The sequence below is a fragment of the Netta rufina genome (genome assembly GCF_964035555.1).
Source record: "Netta rufina genome assembly, chromosome: 2".
Classification (NCBI taxonomy): Eukaryota; Metazoa; Chordata; class Aves; order Anseriformes; family Anatidae; genus Netta; species Netta rufina.
Window position 1 is genome coordinate 138,382,426 of NC_140124.1, and position 16,263 is coordinate 138,398,688.

Here is a 16,263-nt window from a genome sequence, read left to right on the forward strand (position 1 = left end):
TTGCAGGTATAGGTTCAGGGCTTGCCATATTTCCGAGAGCTGCAAAATTGCTGCAAAATAAATGTAATTTTTATGTGCTAATCTAATACATTGGGCATATTGGGCTAAGTTGGTCTTATCTTGAATACATAATAGTAGGTGGATGCACCATATAGCACATGGGTGAGAGGACACTTGGAAACTTTTTCAGTAAGTGGAAGTCTTACAACGGGCCAGAGACCTGTGTTTGAACACTTGAACACAGAAGCAAAAAGTTTTCTATCGTCCAGAGATCCTTTTAATCTACATTGCTGCTGCTGTGGTACAGAAATATTTGGCATTTCTGATTGTATATAATCAGTCCAGTTGACTTGCCTTTCATTAGATCTTTGAGTCCTGAGGCCTTTTTATGGTTATTTTGGTATTTTCTTGGATATATAAATAAATAGTTGAGGCTGTGTCAAAACTGTAACTTAGGGTAGTAGGATCCTCCTAATGAAAAGACGATGACCATCTAAAGGAGTTATTGAAACCTCCTTTAAAAATGGCAGAGGATAAATAAGACATTTTGGATGTGATGAATGTATGATTTATCGCATCTGGAAGTGCACATCTAGAACAGGTCAAATGAACCACATGTAAAAAGTTCTACTTTCCTCTATAGTAAAAGGAACATAGGCTCATTGATCCAGATGTACAGATCTGTACAATAAATAGTCAAAGTTTAGGTAAAAGAATTAGAGGGCTGTAGAGTCAGTATTTGAAAGGTGGCTGCAAGAAGTTCTCTAACAAGTTATAGAAGGACTTACTGTAAGATTTTTTTGTTTGTTTTTTTCCTGAAATGAGAAAATTGTAAGTTCTATTGTAGGAAAATAATCAACGTATTTTATTCTTACTGTATGAATGGGAAGTTTTAAAAACTACAAGTTATCACTCAGGTATATGTGTATCTATTAACATATGTGTCTTACTATTTTGGTTAACTTTAGTTAAAAGAATAAAAAATCAGAAAAAGAATCTTGAGTTTCTATATCTAACTAAAAGACAGTGTGCACATTTCAAGTGTGGGTGTGCATAGCCCAGACTGTTAGAGCCCAGCACTGCTCAACATTTGCTCATATAAACACCTATAGGATGAACTTGTATACGTATAGCACATCTCTGCTGTGAAGTACAGTTACTGGAAAGGTATTTATTTTCAGTCTTTGACTGGATGCCTATGTGCATGTGCTGTGGGCATATGAATTCCAAGGGAAGACTAGACACGTATTTGGTGGCTAGGTATACACACATTCAGTGTGAAAGTGTATATATATGGTGAGTACATCCTGGGGACCTCAACTTTTCAATAACTTATTTCCCTATTTTAACAAGTTATTTCCTATTTCCTATGTAGACAAACAACTGAAAGTTGAGTTTGATAGGAATCCTAGCTCTTGACAAGTTCATGCAAAACTGTTTAATTTATAGGGGAAAAAAACATGAATAGGAGAGCTGGCACAGCTCAATTGCTACAAATAATGTGTGTGTGAACATTAAGAATGCAGATGAATTTCATAAAGGGTAGATAAGTGCTACGTTCACTGGAGAACAGCGAGGACGTAATAACTACACCTGTGGATTCCCTTCTGTTGGCTTCTTTTGGAATATAAGTAATAGTCAGGGTTGTTGCTGACAATTTTAAAACTTTAAAACAGGGCCAGTAATTTGCAGTGGTCGATTTTTACTCGCTAACAATAGATACCTACATTTAAATGTAGTCATTTCAATGAAAATACACCATTTCTCAGAAGTAGCCAGGAATTAGAATTAGTAAGAATGATCTGGTTTAACTGTTCTGCTTATACAGCCCATTTCATTTCAGTGCTCTGCTCCTAGAATTAGGTGGCAAATTACAGGGAGCCAAATTACAACTTTTCAGTCAGACTGTGGTTTTGGGCGTAGAAATTGTATTAATGACACAGAAAATAACGACTAGGAAGAAATAGTATGGGCTCACATGCCTTTCGTTCCTGTAGTTAGAGTGAAGTCATCATTAGTGTAACGAGATGAATTCTCCTCACTTAAGATTCCACTTTCCATCTACTCAGCATTGGTGAGGGCACACCTGGAGATCTGCGTCTAGTACAAGAGAGACATGGACATATTGGAGAGAGTCCAGAAGAGGGCCACTGAGATGACGGAGGGCCTGGAGCCCCCCTCCTGTGAGGAGAGGCTGAGAGAGCTGGGACTGCTCAGCCTGGAGGAGAGGAGGCCCAGGGGATCTCATCACTGTCTGTACATCCCTGAGGGGAGGGTGCAGAGAGGATGGAGCCAGGCTTTGTGCAGTGGTGCCCAGTGCCAGGACAGGAGGCCCTGGGCACAACCTGGCCCCCAGGAGGCTCCCCCTGAGCACCAGGAGCCCTTCTGTGCTGTGCGGGTGACGGAGCCCTGGCACAGGCTGCCCAGAGGCTGTGGGGTCTCCTCCTTGGAGCCCTTCAGCAGCCGCCTGGACGTGGTGCTGGGCACCCTGCTCTGGGTGTCCCTGCTTGGCCACGGGTGGCACCGGCTGGCTCCAGAGGGCCCTGCCGGCCTCAGCCACTCTGTCATTCTGTGAAGATTAACTTTTCAAATACATTTTAAAATCAGGATTTGTAAACTAGGCAATTGTGTAAACTGGAGTTCTTTCCATCTCCCTGTATCTCTCCATATCTCTAAATGTGTGTTAGTACAGTAAAGGGTAGATCTTCAAGTGCTCACTGATGATTTCACTCTGTTCTCCTGAAGCAATGTTTGTAGAGTTGGAGGTAAGAAAACCCTGAAAGCTCCTTGCCAGGAATAGGTTTTCATCAGAAGCTCCCATTTAAAATGTTACCTTCCCTTCAAAGAATCAAGAAAAATAGTTTGCACTTTTACAGCAGGCCCATTTACTACTTAGAAAATATGAATGAATTAAAGCTTCAGAATAGTTTCATGAGGTCCCTTAGCATTCCTTTTCTGAAACGAAAGGATGTCCAACGTGCTGCTCATTTCTGCAAAATGTTAGGGACTAAGTTCAAACTGGAAGTGTCTTTTTAAAAAGAAAGCCTTGATACATGTCCTCGATGCATGTCCTTTAAAATGGAAACGAGACTTGATCTTGTTTCCAGATGACATACTGTATGTATTAGGAGAAAACAAGTGGGAAAAAAAAATCATATTGCTCATTGTATATAGTAAATCCTTTTGAGGAGACTGTATTTTACTTTTCTAAAGCATCCATTAGCTTTTTGTAGCTTAGTTTTATGGGGTTGTATCTGCGTATCATTTCTGCAAGGTTTTCTAAACAAATTTTCAGGCTGTGCTTAGACCCAGTAGTTATATTTTACAAACCTTCTGGTGTAGTTTCAGAGGAAGTAGCTGAGCAATGTCAAAGCAGGATCTGAGGTAATGGAAATAGAAAAGTGCTGTTTGTGGGCTGTATTAAGAACGGAACTGCACTGGTTTAGTGTTCTCTTGGTCAAAAGCCAACATTTGGTCCTGCACACAATAATATCATAATCATATCTCGCACACAGCAACAAAATATTTTTTCATGTAGCATGTAGTAACAATATTGTAAAAAAAACAAAAAGGAACACTGATAATTCAAAATGCGTGGGCGTAATTCATGATTTGTGTAGGTACCTACACAAATGCTAATGCTTTATTAAAACACAAAAATCACTCCCCAGTCCTGTGGACAGTTTAAGGCCTGTGGAAAGTTTAGGCTTTTTGTTTAAGACTGTGTTTTAAACCTTTCTTCTTGTCATCTGTCTGCCATACATGTCAAATTCGGATTCTCTAATATGCAAAGACATATATCCCTTGTTAGAATCCTAATGTTTATTCTCAGTTTCAAGGTACCTATACTTACAATTATCACCCTGATATTTAACCAGTAGACATTTCTCTGGGAATTTCAAGTGACGTTGATGCGCTTTTTATAAGATATTTTATATATTTGTTTTGCTTATAAATCTTTTATATTTTAACAGATCATTCAGCCCTCCTTAATCATCTACAGTACAGCTAAATACACCATACCATTGCTCAAGTATTTTATGGAAGCGATCAGAAAGAACACTATTTTGTAATGGAAAACCAAAGTCTGTTCTTTAAGACAAGAAACAGAAACTGTTTCTGTAGTTTATGATGAAAACCTGTCCTGTAATCAAATTTTTTCCTTTCTGAAAAGCGTTATGAATACAATGCAATTTGCCTTTTCATTTAATTTACTGTAGCTAACTGTATGCAAACAGTTAAAAATTGGGAGCCAGTGATGCTTTATGCTGTACATAACTACATGCACACCTATACCCAAGCAAACATACCCGCTTCCTCACTGTATTTCGTATGCCACTTACTTGGTTGTTGGCATCTTAACTTTTTATTGGAATTGTTTTCCAAGTCCCGCTAGCAAAGGGTATGAATCAGATAGGATAACCAGCAGTCTTTACAATTTTACTGTATCTTTTTCTGTCCTTTCTTTCACCTTTCCTTTACTGCACTATCTTGTCTGTCTGATTCTCGCAGGAGACATGGATTACAACTGGTTGGACCATACGTCTTGGCATAGCAGTGAGGCATCCCCAATGTCTTTGGTGAGACATGTGGAGCCTTACCATTTAGTTTCTTTTACCATTTCACATTTCCTTTGTTTTATTTACACCTTTGCATGTTTTCTTTTTTTGTTTCCTTTTTTTTTTTTTTTTTTTTTTTTTTTTTTATCCCACATCTATAGGGGACAGTCAAAGGGGAAAAAGAAAAACTAGTGAGCAGGCAGTTTTGTCGGATTCTAACACCTTATCCGAGAGACAAAAGAAAATGGTGTGCTTTGGTGGCCACTCTTTGGAAGAGGACTTGGAATGGTCTGAGCCTCAGATAAAAGACTCTGGGGTAGATACGTGTAGTAGCACAACTCTAAACGAGGAACATAGCCATAGCGAGAAGGTACTGAGATTACGGAGCCTGCATTTTAACCTGCTCATTTGGTCTTTGTTTGCTCTCTGTCACTCATTAAAATAGTGCACAAAGTAAAAGACAGGGTGTTTCTAGAGACAACGTAGCATTTCTTAAGGTGCAGAAAAGAAAAACAAATGAAAACTCTCTGCATGCTTGCAGCTTTTATGGTTTGGCAGACTAAGAAAAAAACAAAAACAAAAACAAAAAACGAGACATTGTTCTTGGTTGCATAATAGCCTATCATGGTATTACCTTCAAGTGTGAAGTAATTAACAACAAGGATTCTACTGATTGGCTTATTTGATTTACTATGTTCAAACTCCTGGGGCTGAAATTAAATTAATAGTTTAAGTCCCAGGTGAAAAAGGGAGAAAATTGGGTCTCTCTGCACGGAAAAGTTGTTTTTCTTTTTTCCCTTTCACTGTCATGGTTGTTCTTTTGTTTTGTTGCCATGCCATTTTTTGTGCAGTACTGTGCAGCATTAAAGGCTTTGCCATCTGCTTTGGTGATTTTTATTTGTGTGTTTTGTTTGGTAGAGGTTATGATCAGTCATTTTTGAATTATTACGTGTAATGGGAGCAAATTTGTCTGTGCCTGCTAGTTTTGCATGAAATAGAGCATGAAAGTAGTATTTGTCAGTGAAAAAGTGCTATGATTACACAAAATAAAAATATTATTTTAAATTTTAGTAATTATGTTATGCCAGCATACAACGTGTGACCATGTGTAGTGATGGAATAGTAATACGTTCATATACTCTGTATGTGGAGTAATTAATCCAATAAACATTTAAATGCAGAGCAATGAATGTCATTTTTAACATATTCTATAATTTTAATATATTACTAATGAGAGAAAGAAAAACAGAAAAAAAATTGTCAGTCTTAGAGAAAACTGGCGTGCTTGGAATAGGGGAAAAAGAAGAAATCTGTGTCTTGCATCAAGTTTTTGAGTTAAACTTGCCTTTTCAGTGTTACTCTTGATATTGGTCTCTACAGTTGTTTTTGTCAGTACTTGTGTGATCGTCCCTGTGCGTAGGTAACTATGCATAGTTATCTGTATCTGTCTGTTCATCAAGATGCAAAGATCATTACAGATATTTATAATTTGGATTTAGTAAAGTAGATAATGTTACTAAATATTAGGAATATATTGTGAGGGACTATACGTCCAAATAAATCTTTACAAGCACAGTTTTCAGTCATTCTGATACATTAAATATTAGTGTAATCATAACACTTTCACTGCATTTTTAAAATATATCAGGAAATGAAAAGCATTACTGACATATTTTTCTTTAACATCCTATTCACTGTATTTTCCATTAACACCATATGATAGCATCCAGTAACTTGGCAACCATCCAAAGATGGAGACCGTCTCATCGGTCGGATTTTGTTAAATAAACGACTGAAAGATGGAAGTGTGCCGAGAGACTCAGGAGCAATGCTTGGATTGAAGGTTGGTAATGAATAATTTTGGAATTACTTACTTAAAACTCTCAATTAAACTAGCTACCTTCATAATGTAAGAACTCATAATACATAATTCTCATAATACATAGTCTACCTATATCTATAATGTCTTCATCTCAAAAATAATGTATAAAGACATTGTATGTTATTAAGAGGAATTTCACAGGGTCCCTGACATTCTGAAAAAGAGTTTTACAGAAAGACTGGACATGTTTTTGCAAGTTTTCTGAGAATGGCTGCTCTGCAAGATACTAATTGCATCCTTGCTAGGCAAGCCGAACCCTGTCCACTTTCTTGAGTATTGAGCATTGCAGCGTGGTGTAACTTCTGTCCTGCAAAAGGTGGAAGAAATGTGAAAAATAAATCTTTTTTGAAGATCTGAGGGACATCTGGAAGTTAATGACACTTTAATCCAGAGCAAAGTCTATCACTGTAAAGAGCTGTTTCTAGAATTTTTCCCCTCTGATAGATTTGCTACATCTTAAATGCACAAGACTGAAAATTATTAGTACTTGTACATTGTTTATTATCACAAAGTGGATTTGATTAATTGTTAGATACATTCAATGTTTTGCGTGAATGTTGTAGGCCCTGTTACATTAATAAATCTATTTACAGCTTGAAAATATTGAAGTAAGCAGTCTAATGAACCGTAGTGTACTTTTTTGGGGGTGCCAATTTATACTACAGAAATATACAATACAGTAAAAAATAGTACAGTGAAAGCTTGAAGTATTTCACTTTCTGTATTTGCATTGTCTTTAAATTACTCAGGTAGCTGGAGTAGCTATATAAACATAACCTACCATAGCCAATGTTCTGTGGTGTTTGTTTCAAGTGTATCTGCCTTATCTGGGCTACCTGAATACCAGAAAGGTCATTGAATTCTGTTCTCTATTGCCTGTATGGTTAAGTCATTTAAATAATTTCTCATGCTATGAAAATAATTCCTCTTTGAAACAGGTAGTAGGAGGAAAGATGACTGAATCAGGTCGACTCTGCGCATTTATCACCAAAGTTAAAAAAGGAAGCTTAGCTGATACAGTGGGGCATCTTAGACCAGGTATGTATCCATTATAGACCTGTAATGCTGAGTTTCTTTTCTAAAGGTGATAAGAAGAAAGTGAGCTTAATTAGAAGTCAAATTATGTTGAATAGTTGTGATGAGCTGCTGCAGAATTCAACCTGATGTTCATGTACCAGATTATTACTGATGTTACTGCTTTTTTGAAATACATAAAATCTCATGTTGTTCAAAATCATGTTTTCACATTTTTATTGATGTTTTCATACTCAAAATAATATTCCCCTGACATCCTGCCCAGTCACCTTATGGAGTATATTTTATTTAGACCCAAGCCAAGATATCACAAATGTGCCAACAAAACCATCTTGGCCAAGAAACTTTTAGGATCTGGTTCTATCCCAACATGTGAACCATGGATTGCTGCACTGGAGTATGTGCAATAAATATTAAATGTTAACATAAGAACTGTCTGAACACTTAATACTAAACTTTTAGAGGTAAATGAATCTTCAAAATAGCAAGTTGATGAGATCTGCTGTTTTAAAGATCTGCATTCTATGAAGAGCATCTTGGGTTTTATTTTAAACCACAACTAACATTATAAGTAAGAGCTGTATCTAATTCAGTAGCGATCCTATGGATGATATTATTGCTTTGCTGAACCTTATGGAACCTTAGGTATTCAGAGCAGAGCTGCAGAAAAAGTTGAATATTTAGGATTTTCCTGTATGAAGGACTCCCAAACTTTTTGCCAACACAGGTTTCACAATTCGGTAAATGACAATAAATGGCTTAAATTGTTCACAATTAAGTTCACAGCAGACTTACTAAGCAGACTGTTATTACCGAAATTATAGGTGATGAAGTATTAGAATGGAATGGAAGGCTACTACAAGGAGCCACCTTTGAGGAGGTATATAACATCATTTTAGAGTCCAAACCTGAGCCACAGGTGGAGCTTGTTGTTTCAAGACCAATTGGGTAAGTCCATTTTTGTATTAAATGTGATAAAAATATTGTTAAATTTCACTTCTAGTGCAGATCATGTCAGATTCATAAATATTGTAAACAGTAAAACTGTATGTAAGACTATGTAAACCAAAAACATAGTTAGAGTGGTAGATCATGCTGGTAAGTAAAAAGAGGTGGAGTGAAATCATGTATTCTCCAGAGAGTTCTGGGCATTATCTGGTGATATGCTTGAAAGCAGGTTACCTTTTGTGGTTATTTAGTTGGTGGTCCAGGCTATAAAGGATCTGTGATTACAATCTTTATTGCCACAACTCTTCATTAGTAACTTGACTCCTGATTCTTTTTCTCCATTTCCATTTTTATATAGTATGTATAGTAAAGTATACATATTTGGTCTATGAATTGATGGTTAGCTGTGTTTATTTTGCCCAAAATACAGTATGCTAATGACATAACCAATATGTCTTGGAAAGTAATGACTTGACGTTTTCATCGTCTTCATCTCTGAAATATACTAATATTTGGTTTCTAATACAGAACATACCTGAATAAATAGCTAAGTTGAATGCTCATTTAAACAGACTATGTGACCCTTTTTCTTCAGTTCTCCACCCAGTTTGCTTGACTTTGAGAACTGCCTCTCAATGTCTAAACTTAGGTGTTTTTTTGTGTGTGTGTTTTTTTTTTTTTTTGTTTTTTTTTTTTTCTTCTAACAAATAGGGCATTTCTAGCTACTCTGTTATATGAATGTTTCCACTTCTATGAAGACTTGCCTTTCTTCACCTGTTTGTTTTATTCAAGTTCCTACAAACTACAGTCACATCCTTCTTTTACTTCTCCATTGAAAGTTCTATGGCTGATCATTTCAGGGCTGTGAAGAGGGGGGTACTTACCTCTGAAGTTGAAGATGCTTACAGTTGTTAAGAATTTTCTCTTTTCTCCCACAGAATTTATTACAATGTATTTATATATTAACATATTTATGCCTTGTGTAAGATGCTCACAATTTTTTTATATGAAAGCATGAGTAGCATAGCAAATGAGAACTAAGAAGTACTAAAAAAATATATAAATTTAGAGCCAGATAATGTGAAGATGGAATTTCAGTGAGGGTAATTTGTTATGGGTTCAGCTATGAGGTATATTATCTGGTGTATTTAACTCAAAGAAGATGCAGTATGGTTAGGAACATAATTTGCTTTGATACTTTCTAACGAACTTGATAAAAACAAAGATTGCTTTATCTTGTCAGTAAGATGAGACGTTATCTATGTATATACTGAACTGCAAACCCTTTAGGGCAAGGGCTGTATCTTTTTGTCTTATCCATAAAAATCTTTGCATAACTTGGGAGTTCTAGGTGTAATAGTAATACTGAGAGACTGACTAACTTGCAAGAAAAAATCTGTCTTAGAAGAGAAGGTTTCACATTTGTTTCATGTAAGTGTAAGATCTTTCATTGTATTTCAACTATGATGTTTATATCAAAGTTTCAAGGAACCGCTCTCATCTTGAAAGTACTTTTTTTTTATTTTTTTCTCCATTCCTTTGACTGTATGAAACTTCCTCAATTCTTTCTTATGCTTTTCTATTTACTGCCTGTTACCTTCCTTATCATCATGTCTTCTATTGATTATGTTACCATGTGCTCCACTTGCTGTCACTAGAGCAGCTCATCTATAATTCCTTAAAGAAGGTGGTGTAGGCTCTCAAGACACCTTCTTCAACATTAACTGTTTGCCACACAGGGTGAAGAACTGAGACAGGTAGTGACTAAAACAGTTACTGCGTGCTGGATTCCCACTTTCTTTTTGCAGTGGATGTAAAAGGGGGTCTTCACCTTCAGAGCTCCAGTTACTAATGGGAAATGGGTTTATAACTGAAGCCTCAGTGCTAAATACATTGTGGGTGTCTCAAAATATTATTTCTTTTAGTCATCTGCAGGTTGGTGAGAACTTAAGATTCTGATGAGATATATGTTGCTCTTTGGGGATTTTGATATCAGCAGTATAACTTCAGAAGTGTTTTTCATGAGATTTGAGCTGATGAACTGGAAATGCCATGTTATCTTCTTAGTTTAGGAAATTTCTGGTCATAATCAAATGCTGTATAGAAATGAACATCTTTTGCTTGCCCAAGGAAGCAGAATGCTGTAGGTTCTGTCCCAGGGAATAAGTTTTCAATGTGCTTAAAATCATTAAAAGTGCAGATTTACCAGATGTCTGAAGTGATAATTATTTTGATTAGAATAATTTCTGCCCACTTGAAGGACTTCACTTTTGCCTTGAAGTATATCCTATTACTTACAGAGTCTCTTGATAGTATTACAGCATCACACTAACGCATGCCAGAAATCTCCAGACTGGCAATTAACTTAGCTGAGAAAGAGAACCCTTTGTCACATCCTGATCTTCTGAATACAAGAACAACTTTCAGTAAACATGATTACTGGTTCTTCACTTTATTATGGGCTGACTTCTACGGAAACTGAACATGACAAACTAAGCGGATAAAGGAAAATGAAATGGAAAAATCTTTTTTAAAAATATGATCATACCATTTTGGCATGCAATTTACCCCCTTAGTTATCTTAAAATAAACATTGATGGCCATGTTGGTATTCTGTGTAAGCTGGCTATCTCTTATATGCAAGATTTTTTTCTGCTTTCTAATAATCAGAAATAACTATTTTAAATTGTATTTTATTTTCATAGTTACTACTGTTTTGAATTTGGAAGGTACGTTGCCTTGTGTTTTATTAATTATTCTACAATAATCTGCTTGCAATTGAAGATATCTTAAACTGTGAAGAGATACTGAAAACTATTTTCACCTCTCTTCCATTTATCCCAGTGTGAATTCCCTGCAGAAATACTACTCACACTACTTTGAAATACTCGGGTCTCTATGTTTTAGGTACATTAAAAAAATTTAAATCACAGGTTAAATTCTGCAGCATATTTCTGAGTGAAGTGATAGGCAGGTATTGCATACCTTGATAGTCTACAAATACCAAGAATTTTGTATTCTACAAATATCAAATATACAAACTTAAATATTTGCTTCTTCACTAGCCCTTAAAAGTTTCTGACACGTTTTGCTTAGTAACAAGAGCCAGTGATTTTTCCTTAGTGGGCAGTTATACCAGTTGTATGCCTTTTGATTTGCTTGATTCACTGGGTGCTGCAGCATCGCTTCACTTGGAAAGGTACTTGAATTTGCTTAGTACAGCTACTTTTCTGGTGAGTTTTGAAAAATGTTTGGAATGCATATACCAAAAACTTACTAGATAAGTCTTTATACATATAGCAGATTTATTTATTTTTTTCATTGCATAAGACAGCATATATCACTGAAAGGATTTTTAACTTTCCCTTCATTTTCATGTGCCTTTGTGGTGTTGACCTTGGCTGGCTGCCACTTACCTGCCAAGCTCTCTCCCACTCCCCCTCTGCGACAGGAGAGGGGAGAAAATGAGATGGAAAAGCTCAGGGGTTGAGATAAGGACAGGGAGATGGCTGAGCAATTACTGTGGCCAAAACAGACTTGATTTGGGGAAGATTAATTTAATTTATTGATAATTAAAAATAGAGTAGGATGGTGCAAAAAACAATATAAAGCTAAAACCACTTTTGACATTGAGTCTTCCAGGCTCAACCTCACTCATTTGTTCCTGACACTCCTACCTCCCCCCAGCCCACAGTGGTGTGGGGGATAGGGAATGGGGGCTGTGGTTGATCCCTTACACTTCATTTCCACAGCTCCTTTGTGGTCACTCTCTGCCCCTGCTCCACCAGGGTCCCCTCCACCCATGGCGGGGCTGCAGCGTGGAGATCTGCTCCGTGTGGGACCCATGGGCTGCAGGGGGACAGCCTGCTCCACCAGGGGCCTCTCCACAGTCCGCAGGGGAACTGCTGCTGCCTGCCTGGAGCACCTCCTGCCCTCCTGCTGCACTGACCTTGGGGTTGTCTGCAGGGCTGGTTTTCTCAGTTTATCACTTATCTCTCTCCCAGCTGCTGTGCAGCATTTTTAAGCTTTCATTAAATATGTTATCACTGAGGCAACACTGTCTTGGCTGATGGCCTCAGCTGTGCCCTGTGGTGGGTCCATTTTGGAGCCAGCTGGAGCCAGTTGTGCCCGGCATGGGGCAGCCTCAGCCTCTCCTCACAGAGGCCACCCCTGCAGCCCCCCTGCTGCCTGTACCTTGCCACAGAAACCTATTGCAACCTTCAAAAAAACAAATCTACTGTAACACACATTGTGATTTTAAATGCTGTTCTTGCTGTGACTCAGAGTTGAAACTCTTAATCTTGTTTTATGTTGCACAAATACCTCTAAAATGTTTTTATTAGCATATCGGTAGTTTGTAATCATACATATAGTAATGTTTGCCCGTCATAGGAAGAATATGTTTCTGTGGGGATGGGAGACCATAATGATGTACTTGTGACTGAGTGTTTTACAATTACATAGTTGTACATACAGTTTAACAGAGATGATATGACATTTTATGTATATGCAAGTATGTTATTTTGCAAAATGAAATTGCACATTTTATTTAGTCACTGAAAAGTGCCCAAATTTGAGGGTTCAAGGACAGTAAAGGACATAGTGAGATAGCCATCATTGGTAGTCATCATACTGAGATAGCCATCATAGTTTTAGCAAGGGTCTAGTAACTTGAATTCATGTGTAATATCATAATGAAGTCTGCTACTCCCAGTTTTAGTCTACTGGTAACTCTGAGATTGTTTTTTCTTTGTTTTCTGTTTACTCAATTATTTTATTTGTGACTGTGCAGCTTCTTTCCTGTATTCACTCAACTGCTTGTTTCTCTAAGCTTAATTTGCCACTGAAATAATTTATACCAAACAAAGGATAAATCTTCCCTGTGGCTGAAGACAGTCCGTAGTTCATAGGATTTTCCTGAGGCATTCGGTGGTGACTTGCAAAGTGTTATAGTTTAACTGAAATCTGAATATGCTTGTTAGATAAAGGATCAGCCTGTCTTACTTTTCCTTATTTCAGGGATATTCCCAGAATACCTGACAGCACACATGCACAGCTGGAGTCCAGTAAGTTTCAATTGTGGGGTAGGAAAATCTTCTCTCTCTTTTATGTAAACACAAATAGATTCAAAAATGTCATCTGCAGTCAGTATAGCTCTTGTCTCTTTGTCTTTATTTGTGTCAGTATGTTATTTTCCTGTATGATGAACTTACCTTTGTTTAATAATAGAATATCGGAAGTCAGGCTATGTTTATTTACGCTTGATGTTTGGTTATAAGTTTAAGCTATTTTTTATTGAGAAGAAAAGCATAACACAAATTAATATACAAGAGCATTAATCATAATTTTCAATTATTTTATTTTTTGCATTTCAATTGAAACCTTAGGAACTAAAATATAGGGATGAAATGTTCACTATTTAGAATGTGAAACATAACTACTTTAAAACCAGAATACTCATTGTGGTTCATTAGACCACTTAGCACTCTTTAAATTGGCTAAACCAGTATTTTGTGTGGGAAAAATAACTTATTTTTTGGTGCAGATCTGGTAGGATGGATTTAAGCCTGGAGTTATTTTTATCATTGTTTTGGAACTCTTTTAAAACAGAAGCTGTAAATTCATACAGTGGTATAAACTTGCCATAATAATGTGATAAACTTGCCATAATAATGTGATAAACTATAACTTTTCACTGGTCAGCCAATTCTTTAAAATATATTTTAAATTTTGTGACTTTTTGTAACTCAAAATTTGTCCTTTGAGAGCTTGCAGACCTTGTGGATTTGAAACAAAATGCACAAAATATGTGCATCTTGATATTTTTGTAAAAATCTGATTAAGTCTGATTGCACAAGATAATAAGTGCTCTTTGGAAGACTGAATTCCTTTTACCACAGTAAAGTAAATAGGAATTTGGGGCCTTCAGCTTACTGACATGATTACTTTGGCAAGTATCTGAATGAGCTATTATTTGTTCTATGTGCTTGAAATGACATTTTGCAGCTATAAACTTGGAAAGCTTTTGATTGCATCTGAGCATCGGAAGATTGAGTGTCGTTACTCAGTCATTTTATAGATAAAAATACGATATTTATCACAGTGAACTTTATTGTGTGTGTGGTTATATTTGTATCCCTTTTATTGAAAGAACGTTGTGAAAAATGCACAAGTGCCACTATTTATAAAATATTTTTATTTATAATTGCAGGTTCTAGTTCGTTTGAATCTCAGAAAATGGACCGACCTTCTATTTCTGTGACTTCTCCCATGAGTCCTGGCATGTTAAGGGATGTTCCACAGTTCTTGTCTGGACAACTTTCAGTATGTAATCATTTCATTAATATTAATGTTGTGCTTTTTGCAGCATGTACAACTCTCAGTACAGAGTCCAAGCAACCTGTAACAAATTTCTTGTTAAACCAGCTAAATATTTTATTAACGGTATATATCTCAGTATAGGCAGGACCGTAGTTTCATAACAATATTCCATTTTATTAGCTTTTGGAAATTTAAAAAATGTTGAATTAGACATAGATACGTATATTTATGTAGTAAGCTAAATTGATATTGTCAAATTTTCAGAAAGACCAAACGTTGGCCTCCAGTTGTGTTTGTGCTGTTGAATGTATATACTTCGTCAACTGTAACGCTTATGGTGGATTTTATCAACCATGTGCTTGGACATTAATACTTCTTATGTTCTACGCACTAGCTTTCACTTATACCTTTCCCCAGATATCCCGTTGTTTACTAATGTTGTATTCTTTGTACCATTGTGATTCACTTTTGTTCTTCACTCTCATTGAGAACAAGGTTCATTATTTGAATGTCCTCTTTAAAAGAGTTTTTTTTTTTTTTTTTTTTTTTTTGTACTGAACTGAAGGACTTAGGTTTTGTATGCATTTCTGTGGCATTTATGACTCCAAAGTGTGATTTTTTTCAAAAGTGTTCAGCTGTGGCCTGGTACGTGTTGAAAATGAGAGGAAACAGAATGGAAGCGGTGCAGAACCGATGCAAAACATGTTTGAAAATGTCACATTTATATTTCTTCTAAGTTGTTTATGTTAAGATAATGAGTGGGCTATAAAAGTATGCATAAAATCAAAGCAGACTGTTTCTGGTCTCCCACAAATGGTTTATGGTATTGATAGAGGAGAGGTAGAAACATTTTTCTGTCTATTCAGCAGCCATGTTGGCTCCATTTTGCAGTGCATGAGACGTTACTTGTTTTGCTCATCAGACCAGTCATCTACAAGACATAATTTGAAATTTTCTGTAACTGCTGTTCTCAGCTCCTTTGGAAGAGTCCATCCTTTGGATAAATGGACAACTAGAAATCCTGGCTGTAGAGTGCAGAATGCTTTGACTGCATGAAATACAGTGGGAAAGGAATAGAAACGTGAACTGTCAAAAAACACAGACTGAGGTTTCTAAAAATGACTAGAGTTTTACAAGATAATGAAAAGTTGTTGATAATTGAAACGGTGGTGTAGAAGTCTCTTTTGGCTAAATCTCTTAAAAGATTAGGCTATAGGCTAAATCTCTTAAAAGATTAGGCTATAAGAAAAGTCAGAACCCATACACAGCCAATGCAAAATAATGATCCAAGTAGAAAGAACACAGAACTGACTTTCTCAGTTTCAGAAAGAAAATCCCCAGGAGTTTAGTATTAAGGTTTATTAGTGAAGTTAGTAAGTCTGTTGCTTTTGTGGTTTGATAGGATGTTGTAGTTTGAGATGTGTAAGAACAGTAAATGGAGATTTGGAGATATATTCTAATTTACTGAGAATAACAGAATTCAGTGTTTTACAACTCAGAATGGCATATAAGTTCAGA

General features: G+C 36.4%; 1 protein-coding gene across 19 annotated transcripts in view; it reads left to right on the forward strand.

Annotated features, from left to right (window-relative positions):
- RIMS2 (regulating synaptic membrane exocytosis 2) overlaps positions 1-16,263 on the forward strand; it is a gene marked incomplete at both ends in the record, with an annotated part of 453,369 nt that overhangs the window by 232,536 nt on the left and 204,570 nt on the right. For 11 of the 19 annotated variants that reach the window (XM_084282093.1, XM_084282094.1, XM_084282079.1 and 8 more), the window contains 6 exons: positions 4,513-4,580; positions 6,283-6,406; positions 7,384-7,479; positions 8,301-8,424; positions 13,444-13,490; positions 14,636-14,748. In XM_084282093.1, coding sequence (XP_084138219.1) covers positions 4,513-4,580; positions 6,283-6,406; positions 7,384-7,479; positions 8,301-8,424; positions 13,444-13,490; positions 14,636-14,748 — 572 coding nt within the window. Of the gene's footprint in view, positions 1-4,512; positions 4,581-4,720; positions 4,930-6,282; positions 6,407-7,383; positions 7,480-8,300; positions 8,425-13,443; positions 13,491-14,635; positions 14,749-16,263 lie in introns of all 19 variants that reach the window. The other 8 variants (XM_084282078.1, XM_084282089.1, XM_084282091.1 and 5 more) reach the window with 1 other exon arrangement.